Source organism: Apteryx rowi, unplaced genomic scaffold, assembly GCF_003343035.1.
Source record: "Apteryx rowi isolate R43461 unplaced genomic scaffold, aptRow1 scaffold_279, whole genome shotgun sequence".
Lineage (NCBI taxonomy): Eukaryota > Metazoa > Chordata > Aves > Apterygiformes > Apterygidae > Apteryx > Apteryx rowi.
The window spans coordinates 474,346-497,779 of NW_020449185.1; the positions used below are offsets into that span (position 1 = coordinate 474,346).

A 23,434-nucleotide genomic window follows, 5' to 3' on the forward strand; every position below is an offset into this window, starting at 1 on the left:
TGCCGGGCCCCGCACAAGATGGAGGCCGCGGCCTCGCCCGGCAGCCCGCGGGCTGCGCCCACCCGGCCCCACGGCGCCAGGACCCCCGGCCCCACGGCGCCAGGATCCCCGCCCCCCAGCACCAGGCCCCCTGGCCCCACGGCGCAAGGACCCCCGGCCCCACGGCGCCAGGTCCCCTGGCAGCCCGGTGTAGGGAGCATCTCGGCGGGCAGCGGCGCCTCTGGGCTCTGGCCGCCAGCCGGGCTCCCACGCCGGGGCCCTGCGTCACACGCGCTGAGCCCCTCTCCCAGCCTTTCCCCCGCGCCCCTGCTGTCGCCTCGCCCGCTGTCAGCCCCCTCGCTCCTGCTGATGAGGACCCCCGCATGCGGCCCCAGGGGCCGGGCCCCACGGGGCAGCGTTGCAGAGCAGGCCGCGCTGTGAGGCCTTCGTGGGCTCTGGTGAAACGTGGCCCCGAGGCTCCAGGTGTCGTGCTGCTCCTCCGTGGCCCAGGTGGCCTCTACTTCCTGGCCTAATGGGGGTTTGAGCAAATCTGTCTCGTCTCCCAGAGCTGTGCCTGCAGTCCCTGCGGCCAGGATGCTTCACTCCGTTCTCCTGTTGGAGTGAGCCTGCTGCCGACAGCTGCAGCCAAGGGCAGGCTGGCATGAGCTGCCATCACAGCGAGCGGCAGGAGCATCACACCTTCCCATGTGCGGGGACGTGATCCTCGGCATAGGCACCACATGCGCTGTCAGAGCTGTCCTCAGTGCACGAGCTGGCCTCATCCTGCCTCCTTTCTGCTTCGCACGCCAGCTGCAGTGCAAGCAGGAATGGGGCCACCGGACCCTGGTGTTCACCAATGCATCAGGGTAGGGGGCAGCAGGAGAGCCAGTGGCAAGACCTCGGGGACTTCATGAGCTCCAGCCTGGGGCTGGCAGCCAGAGACGCTGGACAGCGGTGCCCTGGGACCAGGGCGAACCGGAGCCCACTGGAGAGCTACATCTGTGCTGGGTCACACGAGGCCTCTCCCAGGGACGTTCAGCAGAGGGTCCCGAAACACTGGCAGGTCTGATCCTCCCTTCTGGGGCAGTTGTCCCCTTGCTGGCAAGGCTCTGAGGCTTTCCACTGCTGCCAGGCGGGCAGCCTCCGTGGCGCTGAGCAGGCATGCATCTGGGGCAGCAGGGCTGCAGCAAGCCCAGCGCTGACCCTGCCCACTGTGCATGCACTGCGGGGAGCAGCTGGGTCTGCCCCAGAGTGGCTGGGGCAGGCAGCGCTGCCGGCCCCGCACCAGCTGGGTGGGCTTCAGGGCAGCTGCCGGAGCCTGGCCGGGCTGTGAGAACTGGGGACTTCCAAAGAGCCAAGAGTGGTAGGAGACCTGGGTCTGGCAGAGATGGGCTCAGAGCCTCAGTCTTCGATGCCCATCTCATGCTTCACCCTCCTGCCCGTTCCTTCTCTGGGGCCAAGACAGGGGGGAAATCTGTAGCTAGAGCTGCCCAGCTGGGTAAGGGCAGGACACAGACACTCTGGCCAGCTGCTCCTGAAGAACCAGCAGGCTGGGCATCCTTGGAGAAAGCAGGAGGATCAATGTTTAATCTATTTAGGCTTGACTGAGCAGGAGATGTGGCCAGCAAAGAAGGGGAAATTTTCCACTGTGTCGTAATTGCTTGGCATTGCCATTGCTGAACAACACTTGCGAGGGAGGGGACCCGGGCACCCGGCTGCGCACATCAGGCGTGTTGGGCCRGGACGAGCAGGCTGCTCCCCAGGCCTGTGGGCCCCGGGGGGAGCCACAGGAGACAGAGGGGCAAGGCCAGGTATTGCTCCTGGGGAGAAACCGTGGCTGAAGAGCGCAGGCGAAAGAGTATCCTGGGGGATTAGACTGAGCAAGCGTTCCTGTGATTATTGCTCAGAGGTGGGAGACGGGGCTTTCTTCCCACATCTGCTAATCACTTACCCAGCACTCTGAGCGTTTGATCTTTGCGGTTGTGCCTCCAAGCAGTAAAGTGGGGGCCGATCCCACCTTCCTCCCCCAGGGGATCTGACTGCATTGGGAGGTTTAATTCATTAACTCTGTGAAATGCTCCAGGCTCCTTGGCTGGAAAGTAGCACAAATTTGGCTCACTCCTGCAATTGCTAGGCAGTGCTGGGGAGAAATGGGGTCTGGTCTGGCCCTACTGTGTTGCTGAAGACCCACCAACAAAGGACAAGGTTGTAAGGCTGTAAGGGTAAGGAAGATAGAAGGCTCAGCAAACTGATCAATCATATAAAGGTCAAATCCACATTTGGAATATAATGTACAACTAACAACAGTCAGTGAAATCCCGGGAGGTCTGGGCTAAAGAGAAGAGCAAAAGCTAACCCAAGCTAACCAAAATATCACCAGCTCTAGTATGTCCAGCTTTGCCTCTCTCCTTGCTGGTTGGGCAGTTGTTTTCATTTGGGCACAGGAGTTAAAATCCAAGTCTGCAGTTGTGGGCATCCTGCAGCACTGCAGTATGCAGCTTTGTTGCTTTGTATGTCCCCAGCACAGCTCCCTACCCTGCTGGAGAGCCCACCCAGGAGCAGGCCTCACCCTTGAGCAGAGAGCTGGGCAGCCCTGCCTATGGAGCATGATCCTCCAGGGGATGCTTCAACGCTAGTGAAAACGGTTTCCAGGCCTGGTATTTGATCGCCGGTAAGGCATCGCTGCATTGCACCAGCAGCAGTACCATGCAAGGGCACAGTGAGGAAGGGGTCGTGAGGGAGACATGGTGCTCCACTGTGAAAGTACAGTGTTTTGGTTTCTTCTGCATAAAACTGTGATTGTTTTCATGTATTATCTAGGCACAGATAAAGTTCTTGTCTGACTCAAGTTACCACCTGCTCTCAGGCATCATGCTGCATTTGTCCCGGGACTCCCTGCACTTGAAGCTGACGGGAGTGCGCAGGGCCCCTGCAGGTTGCCCATCCTGATACCCTCCCCGGAGTCACAGGGAATGGCTGGCTTGGTGTCCCTCGCAGTCACCTTGTGCTCCCCTGCTGTCCCTGTCCGCCTGCTCCCCAGCCCCCCGGCTGTGAGTGCTCTGGGGCAGCCACTGCCTCGAGCCCTCCAGCTCTGACGCCTGTGGGTTACCAGCCTGCGCCAGCTCCATGGGCAGGCTTGGGAAGAGCCCCAAGCACCCTCGTTCTGCACTGCTGGGGCTGCCCATGACCCACCCCTGAGCTTTGGGAAGCTCCTCTGAAGCCTTCCAGCACATCCTCTCCCCTGCAGCCCTTAGTGTGTGCTCCTGGAGCGCTAAAATTAGCTAGCCAGCTGTGTGGCACACTTGCACAGGAGGCTTGGTCCCCAGGCACAGCCTGCAATTCAGGCTTGTCAAGGAGGCAACATCCTATATAGGGTAACTGGGCTAGAGAGGGCTACAGCAGGGAGGGGGTCAGGAGAGGCTTTCCCCATCTCTCTGCTGGCTGAGCCTGGGAGGAGACCAATGTACCAGGTAGCCTAAAGCCTGTGGCAGGGAGCAGGGTCTCCTCCTCCTGCGCCCGGCAAAGGCTGCTGGGGAGCGGCAAGACCCCCGGCCCTGCGGCCCCTTCACGCTCCCTTCCTTGCTGCTTGCCTCCCCACCACTGGCCAACAGCGCTTTCCACAGCACGGCTTCCCTGTGCCCCCTGCTCTCCCTCGTGTGCCCTGGAGGACACCGGTGCTTGGGGCAGAGGAACACGATGGAGGAGCCACAGCCTGCCCCCTGTGCCATTCCTCTGAGATGCCTTTTGCTCCCACTCCCCTGCATGGCTCTGATACAGAGGCGGCAGAAAGGCAACTGTGGGAAGCACTGCAGCTGCAGAGGGAACAGTCCATTTTTAGCAGAGCAGCCTCCCCGCTGCTGGGTTCCCAGCAGAGCTGTGCAGGGATGCGCTTGCTCCTCATCTGGCGCAGCTCTGCAGCCTTCCCCTCGGCCCCCGCCCAGGAACAGTGCTGGCTTACACCACGCAAACATCTTGCCCCCTGTCTTTAACAGAAAGCCTAGCTCTCCAGCACTCACTTGCTGCCCTGTTTCACACTGGTTGGGATCTGACAAGATAATTTGAACATTGCCCGTTTAAACTGCCAGTACTTTTGGGGGCGGAAATTTAACCCATGAGCTAGGTCCCAGATAAGAAGTCAAGAGCACAAGGGTGCCACAGCATCTGAAATGCATGAACCCAACTGTGGGACTCTGGGAGCTTCAAAAGTGACACATTGAAGAGCCTGCATATTTTGGATGCTCCAGGGCTAAGCAGCACTTGAGGGCAGAGGTTCAGGGTCCTCATTTGGGGTGTTTCTATTCTACTTTGGGTGCCTAAAGCCTTTTCTGGAGCTGGGTTTAAAATTAGATAAGAATTTTTTTCTGAGTGACTCCTTTTACTGGAGAAGCGTGGGCTGAGAGGGAGGACAGCCCTACTGAGAGCTCTTGGTAACCCTTTAATGATGGGACAAGTGACACAGCCGGGAACAGGCCCACAAAGGCCTGAAAACAGAGCCAGCTTTTCACTCTGCATTACGTTTTTTTTATTAACCCCCACTAGTGGTTCTGGCACCCTGTGGAAGCCCATCTTCCACCTCATGAGTATTTTCCAACTGTAGCACTTCACAAACATGAATGATTTCTGCCCTGCAGGTCTCATGGGAACTAACACTATTCCCAGGGCCCAAAATGGAGAAAAGAAGGCCCAGAAACAGCAAGCACCTGGCCCCAGGTGCACCCTCGATTAGACCCCGGCGCTGGGCAGGGAAGCCATTTTCCAGGTTTGTGTGTTAGCCTCAAGGTCAGGCTGTCCCCATCGGCACCCACGGGATTGCTGCTTGCAGCAGCCAGAGCCCACGTTACAGCCAGCAAGCAATTTTTTTTTTTTTCACGCATGCACTAGCTGAACCACTCTGCTCCTGCACTAGTTGTGATGGTCAGGAAAAAAAGGGCCACGACAGAGAAATGCAATCAGGTCAAGGCTCGATGTGCTCAGGGAGCACCACCTCCATGACGAACACCGCCGAGGGAGCTGAGCCCTGCCGCGCCACACGGGCCCTCCCGCATCTGCTGTCCAGGGTGCGTGAGCGCCATGCGTGTGCATCAGTCTGGAGACGCAAGAAGCCGGTGCGTGGCGGTGCCCACATGGCCATGTCACAGCCAGGCCCTGCAGCAGAGCTGGCACCCGCCAGCAGGGGCTGGCGTGACTGGGGCCATGGCTCATGGGCAAGGCGGCAGAGCAGTGGGGAGGGGGAGGCTTCCTTCCCCGCTTCCTCCCTCACATGACTCACCTGGGAAGGAGCCAGCTCACACTGTCATCACCAGCCCCTGCCAGTGGCCTGGTGCAGTCACCCACCAATGCACTGCCCCCTTCCCACCTCCAGCCAGCCTCCCAGGGGTGCTCCCAGGCCAACCTTACTTGGTGATTAACGCCATGCCCTTCCCTAGCCTGTTTGGAGGCACTTCACCAGCTCCTGTGAATTTGGACACACCTCCCCCTGCAAAGCTTGACGGCAGGAACTGGGTCACACAGAGAAGACAGGACCTCCCCCCCCCACCCCAAGTCACAGAAGTATGGCTAATTCCCAGCTTCAGGACATTAACCACAAGCCCACCCTTCCCATCACATGTGCCTTGTCCACATCACCAGAAACGTTTCCTCTGCCACTAGWCATGGCTTCCTTCCCTGGGCCTGACCTTGGCTTCAGGGCCCAGTGCTCCAAGGCCCTCTCTGGGGAGCCAGGAAGGGCTAAGTACTGTGGTGCCAATGCTGTAAAGCGTCTGGTTGCAGCTGGGCAAACCAACCCCTAGAAAGCCGCCCCAGACATCCCCCTCTTGCCTGCGGTGCGGCCTGTGCAAGAGCAGCGAGGGCAGCCAGAACCCCAGCCTGGCGTCCTCCTGGGTAAACAGGGCATTCTGGGTCCCCTCAGCAATGCATGAGGCTCCCAGCACTGTGTCCTTGCCTGCTGGGGCATGTGGGTGAGCTGCCTTCTCCCTAGCTGCGTTAGCCGTGTCCAGGCTGCCTCAGCTGTAGCCCTTCTGGGAGGCTAGCACGCCCTTCCTGGCTTTGCTAGCCACAGCAGGGCATGCGGGGACTTTGCGAGCCCTTTGCAGGACCTTGGCAGCAATAACCACCCCAGCTTTATTAAACCCTCCTAGTTTGTTTACATCCACAAAATCAGCCTGGGCCAGAGCAGCCAGCTTTACCTGGTTATTCAGCAGGCCGTTTTCCTGCCTGTTGGACTCCCCTGTGTACATGTGAAGCTTTCACCAAGTGTGTGAAAGGCTTTCAAAACCTAGAGTTGCCTTGAGAACGCTTAGTTGGGCAACTATTGCCTGGCAATGGCAACAGCTTTGTTCCACCTCAAAGGACAACAAATCTCCCACAGAAGCAAAGTCCAGCTCCAAGGAAAGCTGTGAGCCAAGGGATCATCACTACTCCTGCCTCAGCTCCAACAGCTTGACACAAGCATGAGGGTGGACAAATTCATTGCGTCCCATGCAGCCACCCATGTGACCCCACCCAAAACTCCTGTCATTGTTCCTGCTGTTCAGCTGACCAGGGAAAGCAACTGGATTTACCTTGAGCAGCTCCTTGGGGAAGTCACTGCCTCCGTTGAGCCCCTCCAAGTTGCCAATGAAGTCGGAGCAGGACATTCTCTTCCCGATGTTCTGGGAGAGCCAGGAAAGAGAAATGAAGGGGGTTACCTTTGGGCCAGGGGGCCAATGCTGTCTGGAGAAGATTCCTGCAGCACAGGAACAAGTTCCCCATTCTCTGGTGCAGGGTGAGTGGTCAGTCAGGTCTCAGGAAGGCCGTTTGGAGGTGTGGGGAAGCCTCCTGCTTTGCTTAGACTCCAGGAGTTTTAAAAACCCTCCTTTTTCATAGTTCCATGCTACCTTCCCTCCATGTCAGCCAGTTTCTGACTCTCATTCCCATCCTCTTCCTGCCTGCTTTCATCTTGTTTACTCATCCTACCCCCAAATCTTCCAGCTTAGTGTGTCTCCTCCATAGCCCCATTCTCTCCTTCACCAGCTCCCTCTCCCTCATTTAGTTTTTTCCTCTTTCATTCACAGACACTTTAGGGTTGATCAACCCTTGTGGGACCTGGGTGGACCTCACAGCCCCTATGCCTCCTGTTCACACAGCTCTGTCCTTGGGAAGTCCTCACTCTTCCCCTGGGACCTGCAGTTCGGGACAGTGGGGATCGAAAGGGCAGGGGACAGACCAGGCTGACGTCAGTGGGAACTTACGTGTCCGTGAAGATCTGTGTTGAGCAGCATCAGGGCACAGGTCAGCGTGTGGGCTCCATCTGCAGCACAAGCACAGGACAGGTGATCAGAGCCCCCAGGAATCACCCTGCAGTTGGGGCTCGATCCACTCGGGATGTCAGGTGTGATGCAGGGGCTTTGGGTGAGCCCAAGATGGTCCTGAGCCCATTCCTCCCACTCTGGGCACACAGGGACACACAGCAGTCAGCATGGTGCTGGCAGCACATAGGCAAGTAGATAGGAGGCCATTGAATTAAAGCTGATCCCGAAACTGGGCATACAAACTCCCTTCTAACCTGCAGCCCCTTCAGCCAGGCAGTGATGCTGAACTAATATTATACAGCTCCTAGCACGGGCAAAGTGGCAATGACACAGCTCTCTTCCAGCCAGACAGCCAAAACTCACCTGCCCACAGAGCCAAACCAGGGCAGATTTCAGCATGTGAACACACAAAGGAGAGGTGCAAAGCCATAAAACATTCAGGTAAAATAGTGCAATCTGGGTGCTTCCCTGGGCCCTGCTGAGTGCTAGGCACCGGAGTTTTCTCACCTGGCTGTTCCCTGAGGCATGGATCTGAGAGCTGGGTCTATGTAGTGAGGAGGGCCTTCTCCTGCCTCTGGTGCTAATCTGCTCAAGGTCAGAATTAAGGATGGTTTGACCCCTAATCGTGCATCTTCAGACTGGAGCAGGTTTTAACAAAACTATCTGAAGTGCCTGTAGTCTGGGGGAAATGATGGCATCACTGTAACAGGGGCTTTTGCCTAAGGCATTAGTACATGCTCTCAGACTGCTCTCTAGTTTTAGTTTGGGTACCTTCTCCGCATTTATGAACACACACATGTGTGGAAACACACGCACATACACGCACACGTGCGTGCACAGAGTTCCTTACCCTCAGAAGAGATGGCATTGGGATTACACTCATAATAACGTTGGGAAAAATGAGCCAGCACTCGCTCTCGCTCTTGTGTCTCTCCCATCAAAGCTAGCTCCTTTAGAAAGGACCTGAAGAAGAAGCAGCAGCAGTGTTGGTTGCATGTCCAGCCCTCCAGCAGCTTCTCTAACCCACTCTGGGCAGGAGTGGAACTGCCCTTTCTGTCCCCTTCCGGAGCCCCCCGTGTGTGATGTGTGAAGCCCTGATTTCTTATATCCTTCCCAGCCAGCAGCAGGACTCCCCTTGAAGCCCACGGCATCATACCCTGGCAGACAGCACAGACTTATATCAGGCACTAGAGACTTCACTGGGGAATGAGGTTGGGTCTGCACTAAAGGCTCTGGGCTCAAAGACTGACAACTCTGTCCTAGGTGAACCTGACTTTTCCTGAACTGCACTGGCCTGTGAGCTAAGACCAGGGATGCTCTTCCTTGATTGTGTGGCAGAGAAGGCACTTCGGGAAATGAACCCCGCTATTTAAGAAGTAAGGGGATCTCCAGGTGGGAGCAGTGGGGCCTGCCTGCTCCTGCAGATCTCTGCATGGGTGAGGAGCTGCAGAAGGCATGATCTGCAGGGACCCGCTCAGGTGGCCACAGCACACGCACACATGCACACACACACAGTTCTGACCTGAGAGCCTGGTCCAGACTCATCCCCGTGAATACGAAGAACTTCAGATATTCCCCTGCCACCATTTTGCTGAACTCATTGCTGAAAAAGAAAGGAGGGAGCGAGAGTGGGATCGACCAGACTGTGGGGACAGCAATGTCCCCACAGGATGATGACAGGGAGGGGAGGGATGGAGTGGATTTCAGTAGGCTGGGTACCCCCCAGGAGACATGAAGCCAGGGCTGGGGGAAGTGTGCTGAGGACAGGCACACCACAAAGTTCCACAAAACTCAGAGGAATCACCCACAGATCCAATGGGAGCATTCAGTGTGTAAGAAAAATTGGAGAAGACAGAGCTGTAAGGGCCCAAGAAAGGTCAGCTAGCCAGTCCCCTGTCCCCTAACACCTTACAGAAGGTGTCCCCACCAAGATGCAATCATAGTAGAGGGTACCAAAACCTGGGTGTCTCTTTGGTGTTAAGATGTATAGAGGGAACACCTGGTGCGGGCAGGCTGTTGCAGGGAGAGGGCTTTGGGGTCCCTCCAGGTGTTCTTTGACAACACAGTGCCCTGCAGGGCAGCTGTGGGTGCACCAGTGTGGCACGTGGGTGGAATGACAGCCTTGCAGAGCAGGCTGTTCCTCGCGAATACCCACACGTACTTCTTCCCCAAGTGGCGGGCCACATCTGCTTTTTTAAAGCCATCCAGGTTGTAGAGCCTCTTGGCGAGGCGTTTGGCAGCCTCCAGGTCAGCCTTGTGCCCATTGGAAAGGGTGTCCGTGCTGCCCAGGGCAAGCTGCTCTATGCTGTCCATCTCCGAGTCTGAGTCAGAAACCAGCTGGCTCAGGGGGTGGTTGCTGCAATGGAAACAGACACTTCAAGTTAGTCTGCCAACAGATCCTCTGCTCTTTCAGCTTCTCAAGAAATCCAGGCTCCTCACTCTGCTTTGGAGGCCAGCTACTCACTGCTGGGATGCATTATGAACAAAGTGGTTAGAGATACTCAGAGACTGGGTCTAGGCCCTAAGGGAAGGTTTGGGGATGTGGCTGGAAGAGAGAAGAGGCGACAGGACACTTTAGTGAATGATGACAGGACCAAGTGACCCGAAGCAATTTCCAAACTGGATGCAGAGAGACAGGAACCCTTTGCCTGAACCCATAGAATCACAGAATGGTTGAGGTTGGAAGGGACCTCTGGAGATTGTCCAAGTCCAAGCCCCCTGCTCAAGCAGGGTCACCTAGAGCACGTTGCACAGAATCACGTCCAGGTGTGTTTTGAATATCTCCAGAGAAGGAGACTCCACAACCTCTCTGGGCAACCTGTTCCAGTGCTCTGTCACCCTCACAGTGAAGAAGTTTTTCCTCATGTTCAGATGGAACTGCCTGTGCTTCAGTTTGTGCCCGTTGCCTCGCATCCTGTCGCTCGGCACCACTGAAAAGAGTCTGGTCCCATCCTCTCGACACCCTCCCTTCAGATATTTGTACACATTAACAAGATCTCCTCTTCAGCCTTCTCTTCTGCAGGCTAAACAGGCCCAGCTCTCTCAGCCTTTCCTCATAAGAGAGATGCTCCAGTCCCCTAATCATCTTTGTAGCCCTTCGCTGGACTTGCTCCAGTAGTGCCACATSCCTCTTGTACTGKGGAGCCCAGAACTGGACRCAGTACTCCAGATGTGGCCTCACCAGGTCTGAGTAGAGGGGGAGGATCACCTCCCTCGACCTGCTGGCAACACTCTTCCTGATGCACCCCAGGATACCACTGGCCTTCTTGGCCACAAGGGCACATTGCTGCCTCATGCTTAACTCGGTGTCCACCAGCACTCCCAGGTCCTTCTCGGCAGAGCTGCTTTCCAGCAGGAAAGGGCTCATCCCGTGAGCCCTTCCCTGTAGCAGGGCTCTGGGCCAAGAGTGCTGACCACACTGAATTTCAGACACGTACTATCACTATCTCACTTCTTGCCAGTAGCCTCATTCTCCCTTCCAGGCCTACATCCTACTGAGGAAAGGCTTGGTGGTTACCCTCATGCCTGGCTGAGGATGTCAAGCACTCTGCTCAGTGGAGGAGACAAATTTCAGGAGAAATATTCAGAGCATGAGGCATGATGGCCATCAACATATATCTACTCTGGAGAATGGGTAACTCACCCAGTACCTCTCAGGAGAGGCCCAGTCTAGAAAGGAAAAGCCTGCATGGGCTGAGCTGAACCCACCTGTGGGGACAGATCATGGCCATCATGGGGTTTCTCACTGCCATTAGCCAGAGCTTTTCTCCCTGAGCTTTCCAAAAGCTTCTCCAGGAGGCCCGTCATGTTCACCCCTTCACAAGTGAGGAGACCAAAGCAGCGGTGAGGTGACTAGCCCTGAGGTGACCAGTCCAAGGTCATCCAGCATGCTGAGAGCAGAGTCAGAAACTGAACCCACATCTCCTAAGCCCCAGGCCAGAGTCTGGTCCACAAACTATGTTTCCAACCTCTAAAATGGAGGCAACAGACAGCTGCTGGTCCCTCAGGTAACTGGTGAAGCTGGAAGAGGAGAGACTTATCTTCACAGCTCGGGCCTCCTCTCTGCTCTGTGCCAAACCCCTGTCCTGTGATGGACTCCAAAGGCCTTACAGGGATTGCCCCAAACTCCCTGAACCTGCAGCTGTAAAATATCGTGTGTGGGCTGAGGCTATGCCAAGCTCAGCTGTAGCAGAAACCTCCCTCCTCACCCCAAACGCCCACTGCTAGGCCCGCTTCCAGCATCCTTGGTGCCGGAGGGCCAGGGCACACACTTCTGTAGCACTCACACCCCAGCCCCTTTGCTCCTGGCCTTGGGAGCAGCACCAACTACCACCTCAACCCCTCTGTGCTGGCAAATGTCACCACAGAGCACTTCACAGGTGTCTGCCTGACTGCCCTGGAACTGCCACGCTATTTTGTCTCACCAGGTCTTCATGGGAAATGTCGTCCCCGCTCAAAGGCTGTAAGGGTGTTGCTTTTGGGCTAGGGCAACAAGGGAGGATGCTCTGAACTGCCTGCTTGCTCCCCTTGCACCTGTGGCCTGCAGGCTCTGGCCATCCTTCAGCTCCCTCTGCGTGCGCATCTGCGAGGAGCACCCTGCCTGACAGCTACCCGCGTGCATCACATGCTGTCCTATATATCTGCACTCATTTTTAACCCAGACAGACTCCTGGTGCTGCTCTTTGAGTGCAGTTTCTACTCAAGACAAGAATACTATAATTCCTTCCCTTAGCCTTTCCCGTCCACAAACCTCCAAGTACTTCATAGAGGGGAAAGCCAAGGCGCAGAGAGGGCAGACTGAGGAAAACACCCCCGGCCTCCCACCCCGCAGCATGGTGTACTGTCTTCTTCAGGCTGCCCATCAGCTCTCACCCCACCTTGCCTTAAAAGGCCATGTTAGGAGCGCTCTCTTGGCTGAGCCTCCGAAGTAGTCTGACTCAGCGGCACACAAGTTATCCCAACAAAAAGTAAGTAGAACCTAATCAACAATGAACATTAAGCAACTCTGACCTCGCCTACATTTTCTGGCAGATCTCGCAATGTTCCAGCCTGATTTATTTTTAAAAGTCTCTAATTGACTTTTAAGAGGCCTACTATCCTGAGCCAATTACAGAGTCCAGTCTCCTTGAGACTCCACTTCTTCCACTAAGGACGAAACCTCCTCGCTGCTCAGTGCTGGCCTCCCGCACTGCATTTGCRGCTGGAGCACAGCGCATCCCAGGAGAGCTCTGCATCACAGTGAAAGGCTGCCCTTTCCATTTCAGGGGGCTCTCGCTTGCCTCCCCCCACCCTCTCGGCATCCCCGGTGAGCTGGGACCGAGGGAAGCTGTTCTGACCCTCAAGTCTGTTGGCCAGTGGACAAAAGCAGCTCTGACTCCTTGTGAGTCCTGGGGGAGATGCACTGGATGTGGACTAGAGCTGAGCTTGCCAGTGCTGGAGGGTGATTGCTGTGAGGTCTGGATGGGTGGCCCAGTGGGAGATCTGGCTCCTGCTTGGCTCCAGACGTCCTGAGGGAGCCTGTCCATGGCCTCAYGCTGCCTTCCTGGGAGCAGCGTGAGGATGGCCTTCGGGTCTGCCTGCACCCTCCTCCCAGCCCCAGGCCAGCGTGCTCTGGGGGAGCTTCTGGCCATGCCTGGCAGGAGGCCTTCAGGGTCACCATCTGTACAAACAGCACACCCTGCCTTGTGGGCACCCCTCCAAATGCCGGGCGGACGCGGCTTTGTTTTGTGACATTGAAACCACTGTATAACACAGACCCGAGACCGCTGTGTGGCTCTGGGGTCAAGCGGCTGGAACAGCTCTCATCCACATGCCTAAAACCTCTCCTCCTCCCCAAACAGGGCGGCTGTGTCCCAAGGTGCCGCTGGAGTGGGCCCCGGTGCTTGCTGCCCTCCGGCTGCACCCGGGAGCGCTGGCTGGCAGGGCCAAAGCTGTGCTGGGGAGCGCTTGACAGCGAAACAGGGCGGGCGCTGCTGGGCCAGCTCTGGGTGCGCACCTTGGCCCTGCTTTGTCTCCCCGTGCGGATGTAACCGCTGTGCCCTCAGCCAAAGAACAGGGCTTATGGGCTATTTTTGCTTCCCAGGAATGCTGAGATGAATCCACCCAGCAATTGGCACTCACAGACCAGAGTTTGTGGTGACTGTATTTTCTTTATAAGCTGGAGTCTGCTGCAATCACAGGGGCCCAGGCGCTGTCCCCTTCCCAGCCTGCCAGCTCCAGGGTTGCTTGCTCATCCTGCCACTGGCTAAGCTAAGCCAAACCCAAAGCCATCCCTCCCCTGCTCTCCCATGGTCTGGCTGGACCTCCCGAGCAAGCAGCTGCTCAGTCACACTCTGAAGACCTTTTCACTCTTAGCCAATATCACTAATATTCTGATACCTTTTTGAACTTTGCCTCATGGCTGGTAAACACAGTGTCTCCTGTGGCAGACGTAGAGCTCCAAGTGTCTCTCTGTGACCTCTCTTCCCAAGCTGTGCTCTTCAGCTTTCCTCCCTAGTGCCAAGCACCCACTCATGGGCCCTCTACAAGAACTTCTCTGCCCTTCAACCTCTGTTCCTCCTGCAGGTTCCCAATCTGTGGCTGCGATTATTGCCTTGCCTCTTGAAATAGGTGCACAAGGATTACAACTCGCTTCTTAAAGTTGTTCTGYCAGCACAGTCTGATGTCCCCCCCCTCACCAAGTCACCATTCTGATTTCGGCAAAGCATAACCTTATACCTGGGATGGGGCACTATCCTATACAAGTGAGCCCAGCCTCCTAGCCCTGCCAGGAAATTAATGTGTTTTCTTCTAATGCTCAAGCCACCATCATGATGTCAAATAAGGACCATCAGCCTTGAATAGTCTGGGAGTGCCCACATTCATGACATCTGTCTGTCACCTCTCAAAGTCCCAGCTAGGAAAAAAAMCCCAAAAAAACGAAAAATCAAAAAACCAAGATCCCAATCCTCAGGCAAATGCAGAACAGACCAAAGAGCGTGTGTGCATGTTTGAGGCAACTGAGGTGATGCTGATTTTCCTGCCAATGACCTAATGTGTTAGAGGATTTTTTTTTTAAGCATACTTTCTAAAGTGACATTTCAGTTTGGCTTGGAGAACCACTCAGGTAATATTTTTACATCAGAAATATTTTCACCCGTAGAGTTGGCCTGTCCTTAAAGAATAAAGATCAAATTTGGTGTTGTACGGGCATCCTCAGTGCGTCTGAAATGAGTCATCTCAGAGCCGACCCAAAGCTCGCTCAGCACCGTCCCACCTGCCCCGCAACTGGGCTGACCCATGCACCCCGCCACAACCCTGGGCGCGAAGGGGCCCACTCCCGTGGCCAGCTCCGGCTCTACGGGCAGAAGGGCTCAGGCAGATGGCAAATAACCCGTGTTTGCCACGCTCGGGCTTGTCCACTAGAGATCCCGGATCCCTAGGGCCGGTGACACTGGCAGCGAGTCTCAGGTGTCTCCAGTGCTGCCGTAAGACCTAGCTCCGGCATTGCCACTGTGTGCCCAGTGTGACCTGGTGCCACCGGACGGAGGCTCCTTCCTGACTCCTCCTGCTCATGCTCAGCGCAAGGACGGGTCGGCGCTCTCACTGGGGGGCAGGCTGCAAGCCTGGTGCTCCACTTCCGCTGCCACCAGGCCCAGGTACGCCTTATCCAGGTCCCAAAATGCTCCTCTTCGGGGGTCTAGACTCCTCTGCAGGGCCCCAGGCAGTCCTCTTAGCCCCAAATCCTCCTGCTCTGGGCCCAAACCATCCTTTCCTGGTCCCAACACCCCCTCTCCAACCCCACATACCCTTCCCCAGCCCCACACAGTGCTGCCCCAGGCCCCAGTGCCAGCGCCCCATGGCGAGGGGTTACCTACGTGGTGGTGGCTGTGCCGAGGCGGGGGTCGCCTGCCTGCGCTCCCTCCTGACTGAGTGCGGGGTGTCCCTGTGTCCCCGCAGGGCAGGTCGATGCCACCTGCCCCATCCCCCCACTGGCTCCCCCCGTGGGGGGGTTGCTAGGCGCCCCATCCCTTCCCATTGCCATGGCACCCCCATCCAGGTGGCGCATGGCCATTCCTGCGCAGGGGATGCTGCAGGGCAGCCCCAGCCAYGCTGCTGGTGCGATACCCTGGACAGGCAGAGCGAGGCTGCAGTGGGGGCTGCCCAGGTGTAGCAGGCGGCCGAGGCATCTACAGGGAGCGCGGCATCCCGGCCGATGGGCCCCCCTGCCTGCAGCCACCTTGGCGACACAGGGGTTGGTGTCCCCCAGGCCTGTCTCAAGGTGGCAAAGGCCAGGGGACAGCTGTTGTCACTGCCCAAGCTCCCTTCAAGTAACCCCAGAAAGTGCAGCGCCAGCCTTGCCTGTGAGGAACGCCTATGGTAAAGCATGCTCACCTGATTTCATAGGACGAAATACCAGACTCCGGAGCAGGGAATTGAGCCTGGTTGGGTTTTGGGGCCAGGGCTGCCCAGGGCAGCCCCTGGCTCCAAGCCTATGTGATACTCCCAGAGATGGTCTCAAGCTGTCCATGTGACAGCATGCAAGTGCTTTCACACAGAGACAGCTTGAAAGCTAACAGAAAGCATGCGCCTTGCACCTGAGGGCACGCATCCAGAGTGGGTATGGGGCAAGAGGAAGGGAAATGCACGTGTGATTTGTACAGGGAGCAAATGCTCTGCTTGGACTCTGGTGAGACAAAGTGGTGGGAAGGGGACAGGGCAAGAAGGGGGAAGAGGCAGGAGTTCTCTCAAGGGCCATGCACCATGCCAAGCCCGCCATCCCTTGTCCACATTCTGTCTACTCTTTCAAGGGCAATCTCACCCCAGTGCCAAGACCTGCTGTGGGGAGTACTGTCTGCACCAGCTGCCCGAAGCCCACCGGGAGACCTGAGCACCTTTCCATGCTGGAATGGAGTGTGTCACCACAGGACACTCTCCACCTTCCTACCATGAACCCAGGCTCACCTGGCATTATGTTCCTCAGGGACTGTCAGCAACCAGGAACAAATCTTCTCTCCTGGACAAGAGGCAACTGTAAGCCGCTTGCTCAGAAAAGCCTGCCCAAGAGGGCTGACCTCCAGCTCCTCACTCCTAGCACAGATGTATTTGCAGGGTGGGGACCTTCCCTTCCCAATTCCCTACTCCCTAGGAAAGGGGAAGAAGATATATCCCTGGGCACAGGCTTAGCCGGATGGCAACGCGTTTCAGTTGGGGATGCTCTGCTGAGCTCCTGGGTTGTCCAGCTCCTGCATGATGCATTTCCCAGTGAGTCACCTGCTGTAGGAAATTCAAAAATCCCAACTGCGATCCAAGTGCCACTTGTTTGCCAAGGCAGACTACAGAAGACTCAGTTTGCTTCCTGCACCAGGAAGGGCAGGGAGCCTGGTCCAAACCTGAGGGACACACGCATGGGGCAGACCAGCACTCTGCCCTCTATTCCCGACACCCTGCACGCATGGCTAGACACACGATGCCTCAGCCAAGCGAGCCCAGCCTGCCTAATATCACTGCTGAGAATGTACCAGACTGGATCTTTGGCTGAGCTAAATAAATGCAGCTCCCTCCATTGGTCTCAGTAGAATGACTTTGATTTATGACCGCCAAGATCTGGGCTGGTTCATTCCTAGCAGAATTGAAGTTAGGGCTGGGAGGACACTTGAAGGTCAGCCAGGCCAGCCTCCAACCACAGGCAGGACAGCCCTGCCTTCCTCATCCTAACAGCTCTGTCCGAGCTGCTCCTCAAAACACCCAGCTGCAGAGGTCCCCCCACCAACATTATTGCTATGAGAGCCAGGTAAGACCTAACTTTGGGTAATGGCACCACTCTTCCATCCTGTTCCTCTGGAGAGCAAACAGTAAATCTGTTCTGCCAGACCCTCCCCTGCAGCATGTCCCTCTTCAGAGGTGGCTCCTTGTCCTCTCTCCTGCCCCTGTCCCACCAGCCCCTCTCACAGGAGACAGCCCAGGCTCTTCATAGGACAGGGACTGTCTCTGTAGGCGTCTGAGTCCTCCCTCAGAACAGTTTCTAGAGTCAACAGGCTCTGAGGTCCTTAAAAATCAGGTTACTCACCAGCCAGGCGAAGGGTTGGCTTCTCCTTGAGAGACAGAGATGTCATGGTATTAATCCAGGGAAACCTGGATTTCTCAGACCTTTGGGCAAAGTCCAGCCAACAGGGTTTGGAGCAAGACCCGCGGGGCCGCAGGAGTAGAAATTAAAGCCAGACGCAAGAGGCCACTTCGCATAGAGATCTCTGGCACTGACCTCAGGATGGAGCAGCTCTTCTGCGCCGGGACCTACGACCCGAACTGCAACCTCCCTGGCGGAGCTGGTCAGTGCGCGCAGCGCGGTCCCGGGGCCGCCTGCCCCCGGCACCCCCCACGAGGAACGTGGCTCTCCGCGGGGCCCTGCAGTTCGTGGCTATGTCCTCACGGGTGAGCAGAGCCTGCGCTGCTCCCCTGTGCCCCCGAGCAGCTGCCTGAGCGCAGGCTGGAGGCCAGCCCGGCGGCATCGCCCTGGTGCCGGCGTGCAGGCCCAGCAGGCAGCTCCGCGCAGCACCGCCAGCCCGCCCGCGGCGACGGCCTGGAGCCGGGGCCGCCCAGCCCGCAGCCCGGGGCGCCGCCGAGCCTCGCGGCCCTCAGCGCTGCCCTGCAAGGGGAACGCGGCTCCCCGGCGCTGCAGGGACCCCGCCAAGCGCTGGGGCGCGCGGCTGGCACCCCCGGGCCTCCGCCTCCTCCCCGTCGCTCTCCATGTCGCCGGGCTGCCGGCCCCGGCCGCTCGGACCCTCCGCTCCCGCCCTGCCTAGGCCCCGCAGCCSCGGCCCCTTCCCAGCGTCTCCCATGCAGCCTCCGCGCCTGCCTGGCTCCCCTTCCTCCCTCCCTCCCTCCTCATCCTGCGTGTGGCTGTCTCTGCCTGTCTCTCACGGCAGCTCCCCCTCCTCCTCGGCTTCGCTCCGGAGAGGGGAGGTGGGGACTGGGGCCATCAGTTTTGCTCAGCAAGGGGCTCGCTCTCTCCAGGAGCCGCCTTGCTCTCCAGACACGAGCCGCCTGCCTGAGCCCCGGGAGGGTACGTCCCAGTGTTTTTCTGTGCCTGCCGCATGTGCCACGACCACTCCTGCTACACGTGTGTGTGCAGCACGGTGTGGAGCACTTCCAGCTTGCTGGTGTGCATGTGCCCGCCCGTCTGTGACCAAGTGTTTGTCTGCATGCATGTGGGGCTCCACGTGGGCACGCGTGTCCCTGGCGGTGCGTCACCCTCCTCTGCCTTTGCCAGTTCCTCCCCCTCTGCAAGTATCCGAGCGTGCCCTGGTGTTGCTCCCCTCCCTCTGTGTGCATCTCGCGCACGCGTACGGCATGTGCCTGGTGCGACAGCCCAAACCACTCACCCTTGCGCCTCGTGAGCCCTCTTTGCAACCCCTGACCTTGCTGTCCTGGCCGGTATCGGCTCCTGCTGCCCTTCAKGCCTCGACCAGGGAATGGCCCAGCCAGACCCGAGCTGCATGCAGCCACCCGCCTGTTCCCCACGCTGTCCCTCCTTTCCATATTTCCATCCTGTCCTTCTCAGGACCTGTCCTGTCCTGCTTCCCCCATGCAGCCCTCCACCCTCCTGCATCCCACCTCTGCCTTCTGCCCCACAGCCCTCGAACTGCCCCACGGCCTCTTGCAGCTGGGGCGCCAGGCTGGGCACAGTGCTCAGCGCACYGTCACACCAGTTTGCCCAGTGATACCTGGGCACCTCACCTCTCAGGTCATTTGAGACTAGCTGAGGAACCCGCATGGGCCCCTGCAAGGAGGGGCACCAGCTCACTGTCTGCTGCAGTAACAAAAGGGACCTTATAAAGAAACAGCACAGCATGTTGGCACAGCCCTGTCGCTCCAGCACGCGTGCCAGCAGCTGCGATCTGGCATGGAAAAAGGCTTTACTCCAGGCACATCCTCCACCTGGGGTGGCTGCCAGCCCTAGGAGCTCCCTGCTCTTCCCACACAGTCGTATCTCCAGGGCTGATTTCTCCCTCTAGCGAGGCCCCAGACCTGCTGCCCATCACCACGGTGTCTAAGCCCTTTCACCAGGGACTCTGCAACCCCGCTTTGCTGGCTGGTTCTCCTGCCTGCCCTTCTTTCCTGTCCCACCTCAGGTGATGCCCCCAATTCTGCTGGTCCCTGCAGAGCCTGCCTAGCTCGCCTCCCGGAGGGATGTCATTTGGGGCAATTAATATCCCCTCTCTCTGCCTCTCAGGAGCAGTGATAAATGCTGCTTGGGGCTGRTCACGCCTGCGGTGGGGACAAGGCAGGCTCTGGAGGAGCAGGATGGGAGCCGGGCAGGCAAGGGAAGCAGAGCGGCTGGATTTTAGGGGGGCTTACACCCCGAGGGAGGCACAATTTTCCATTTGTCTCTTTGGGGCTGGTGCCCTGAGCTCTGCAGTGCCGGTGGGGGGGGGCGGGGAGGGGCGGCAGCCCTGGCCTGCCTATGTATGGTACTGCGGCAGCAAGGCTGCGCTCGCGGCCTCGCTCACACCCGGCAGTGCTGCAAAGCCCTGGGATTTGGATCGCTAATTGCAAAACTGTGGCTGCCACCGCCGGGGCGATCTTCCTGCGGTCGTCACAGCTGCCCGGCTCCCACCTCTCCATCTCGCCAGCACCGCAAGTGCCCCCGGCAAGCCCTCCCAGCCCAGAGAGACCCTGCGTGTGTCATTTCCCCCCTCCCCCCCCCCGGCACCCTACCTTCTGCTCCCCGCTCACGCACCTGCTCTGTGGRTTACCGTCACTGCTTTGGGGACAGACTGCTTTAACTGCAGCCCTCAGCCCAGCGAGAGCCAGGGACTGGCACACCATCACCCCCTACCCCAACAGGGCAACAACCTGTGGCATGCCCCCCAAGTGAGAGCCAGGCACTCATGGAGCTGCTGTCCCACTGCGCAGAGTCCCGCTATGGGGGGGCAGGGGGTCCCATGGCAGGGTGGCCAGGGGGTCCAATGTGGGGTATCCCACTATGGGGTTTCCCACCATGTGGGTGGGTGGCTATCGGGGGGCCCCACAGCAGAGCCTTTCCCATTGCTAGGTGCTATCTAATTGGGAAGGGGAAAAGTGGCTCCTAATGTGGGGAGTGCAGGAAGGCCTTTTCCTGGGACACGCAGGGCTCAGGTGGGAGCCAGGCTCTCCTCGAGCTCAGGGATGAAGGGACTGACGTGGCCCCCTCTGCTCCTCACCCAGCTTCTAGCTGGAAGTCTTAGTGTCTTGCTGTTCAGCCTGCATTAACTCCCTTTTAACCAAGGACACCAGAGGCGGYAGAGGCATACCAATGCCAGGGCGGGGTTTGCTATGTTTTCACTTAGGCAAATCTCTTACACACAAGGTCAAGATAAAAGCATGGGCTCAGAATATCATGTGCTGAGGGACACCAAAGCCTTGGTCTGAGCCTTGAGGATGTGCGAACCAAGGTTATCGCGCCATGGCAGACAGCGAGAACACCACGGCTCCAAGCCGCTACCAAATCCACCCACCAGCAACATAAGAGGTATCTATGACTTTGCCACTTCTACCACCAACAGAARTGGAACATTATGGGCTTCAGAGCAATTGCATCCAACCTGGACTCCAATCCATCCCCAACCAACACCAAAAGTAATGCCAGATGTTTCAGAGGCACAAGCAGGACAGGCAGCTGACAGCACACGGAGGTCTAGGCTTGCTAGTGTTAGCCACCAGCAACCCCTCATGCCAAAGCCCTGCAACCTGAGAACACACCTCTGCCCACCGTGATGGGCGGTGTAAAACGGCAGCCTCCGCTGCAGGGCTCCTCCAGGTCTTGCTAGGACAGCACACAGCCTTCTCTGAAAGCCTGAGCACAGTGTGAGGGACTCCTGCGCCAGCTTCCTGGTCCCAGAGGGAGGAGGGAGAAGCAGGTGGCAGCCAACCTCTGACATGCAGAGTCAGTCAGCAAGCTGCACCTTGCACTGGGCTGTAGCTTGGGGGCAGTGGACAGGGTTTATACATCTGTGCTCATGGCACTCTATCCGTACTGCTTGTGACACGTAGCTGGCTGTGAATCCCCCACTCTAGCACAGGTGATCTGCATTGCAGAGGCTTCAGAGGTTCTGATCTTTCCCCAGCTCTTTCCATTAAAACTTATTAATAGGAGCATCACAAGGATACTCACTGCTTGAACTGGGAGTAGCTCTGCTGGGCTCCCACTCATGGGCAACCCCTTGAAGAACCAGGCTTGACACTTCTTCCTCAAATTACTTGGGAAGTTTTAGGTTTCTGTGCAGCTCCACTCTGAGTCTAGAGAGCTGGTTAGCATCAGTGATGGGAAAGAGGAAACTTCTTCCACCTCTGCCTTGCCAGAAAGCAATGCCTCCCTCCTCCCAAAAGACTAGAGACATCTCCTACCTTTAGGCTGGTTTGGTATAGGGAGCAACAGGGGCACCTGTCCAGACAACAGGCAGTTTCAGCACCCGGTATCCTACATCTCGCACTGGTTCCCACTCTAGTTCATACTGCCCATTCAAATCTTCAGTCCTGTCCACCGGGCAAGACACCAGATCACAACCACACCTGCCTCCACGTCTGTGATCTTCCATGAGGGCTGGGAGGGAAGACTCATTCAGTGCCTGGGGAGCAGAGGGCTTTGCTGCTGCCTGCTGGGGTCTTGGTGCAAGTCCCTACTCCCACCAAGCCATTTTTTGCACACTCTTTCCTGCAGCATCTGTTTCAGGCTACTGCTGGAGCCAGGGCACTTCGCTCACTTGCTCTAATGCAGCACAGCAGTTCTGCAAATCAGCTGCAGCCCAAGGTGCTGTGGGAGAGAAATGGGGCCTGTACGGGTCCAAGAGGAAACCTGTGGAAAGACCTAAGGAGGCATTTTATGCTGAGCATAAAAAAATACCCAAAGGAATAATTTCTGAATGAGGGAAGGTAGTTGCTTGGGACTCAGAGTGTGTGTGCGTGTGTTTAAGAAGGCTAGAGTAGCTTGTATAGTATTATGGAAGAAAAGTCCAAGCCACAGGGTCCCCAGGCCAGACTATGCAGCAAAGGCTACAACTGAATTTCCCCTGTGCTCCCCCTCTCTGCAGAGCAGAGGGGCGTGTGGTGCTAGACAGAGCTGGAAGAGGACAAAAGACAAGAGGCCCAGCAAAGACAGKCCCAGCAAAAATACACAGAGCAGGATGGTTTCTTGATATTTTGATTAAATCTTCCCTAGGTTAGGAAGGATGGCAGCAAGCCCAGAACATATCTAGGCTATTGCACAGGGGAGACCCCTCCATGGCCTCTGTCACAGCCCAACACTGCTCCAAAACCTGCACTAGAAGAGGAGCACAGAGCCACAGTGCCCTTGGCACTGCTGCTGCTCCCTGCTACAGCAAGCATCAGCCACTGAGGAAAAAAACCCTCTTCTAAGCTTCTTCATTGCCATTCCTGTTGTTAGCTGTGTCTTTTCTTCCCATCTCTTCCTGTGACCCCTGCAGAGGCGCTGACATAGTAAAATGGCATCTGTGAATGGTAAGTGAGATGCTGTCCCTTTGGTTTATCTGGGGTGCTCTATTTTGGTCCTTCGCCTTGGCAGATGAATAGGAAGCTGATTCTTCCTCCAGAAAGCAATGATCATGGCTGGATACTGCCACCCTTCGCTGCTTTGTGCATCTCAGACATAACCAGCTTTGCTGCACAGATCTCGCCTGGCATCTGTGCCACCTTGCCAAGGCTTCAGTGTCAGGCCTGTCCTAAGGAAAGGGAAGGCCTAACTCAGCGCTTCTCTCCCCAAGACAGCCTTAGGGTGATCCAGGGACCACAGGTACCCAGCACTGCAGACAGCCAGAGGTGACACAGAGCTCAGTCCCCACATGGTCACCCCAAGCTGAGCCCATGAGGACAGCACAGGTTGCTGCCAGTAGTGACACTGGGTTTGGTCTTGACAGCTGAGAGAAAGGCAAGCTTCTCTCCCCTCCAACACTTCCCTGGGCCTTGGTGGGAAAGCCCACAGGATGGGTGAGGGATTCAGGAGGCTCTTGCATTGCACAAGAGGTTGCTGGTGCAGAGGGGAGATCTTGCAGGGAGGCAAACAGGAAGGCTGAAGCTGGTGTGACTGAGACAACAGGTTATCTGAGAGTCACTGGCTCTGCAGCTGAGCCATGAGATGGGACATGACATCAAAAGTGGACCTGTCTGCACTCCAGATGAATGTACCGTGGAAA

The 23,434-nt window shown here is 57.2% G+C and overlaps 1 protein-coding gene across 1 annotated transcript in view; it reads right to left on the bottom strand.

The window, feature by feature from the left end:
- Positions 1 to 23,434, bottom strand: part of PSD (pleckstrin and Sec7 domain containing) — a 46,724-nt gene that overhangs the window by 12,538 nt on the left and 10,752 nt on the right. Inside the window, exons 6-10 of the mRNA XM_026068699.1 lie at positions 9,430 to 9,624; positions 8,791 to 8,871; positions 8,119 to 8,231; positions 7,209 to 7,267; positions 6,540 to 6,629 (exon numbers count right to left, since the gene is read on the bottom strand). Of these exons, the coding sequence (XP_025924484.1) occupies positions 6,540 to 6,629; positions 7,209 to 7,267; positions 8,119 to 8,231; positions 8,791 to 8,871; positions 9,430 to 9,624 (538 nt within the window). The remainder of the gene's footprint in view (positions 1 to 6,539; positions 6,630 to 7,208; positions 7,268 to 8,118; positions 8,232 to 8,790; positions 8,872 to 9,429; positions 9,625 to 23,434) is intronic.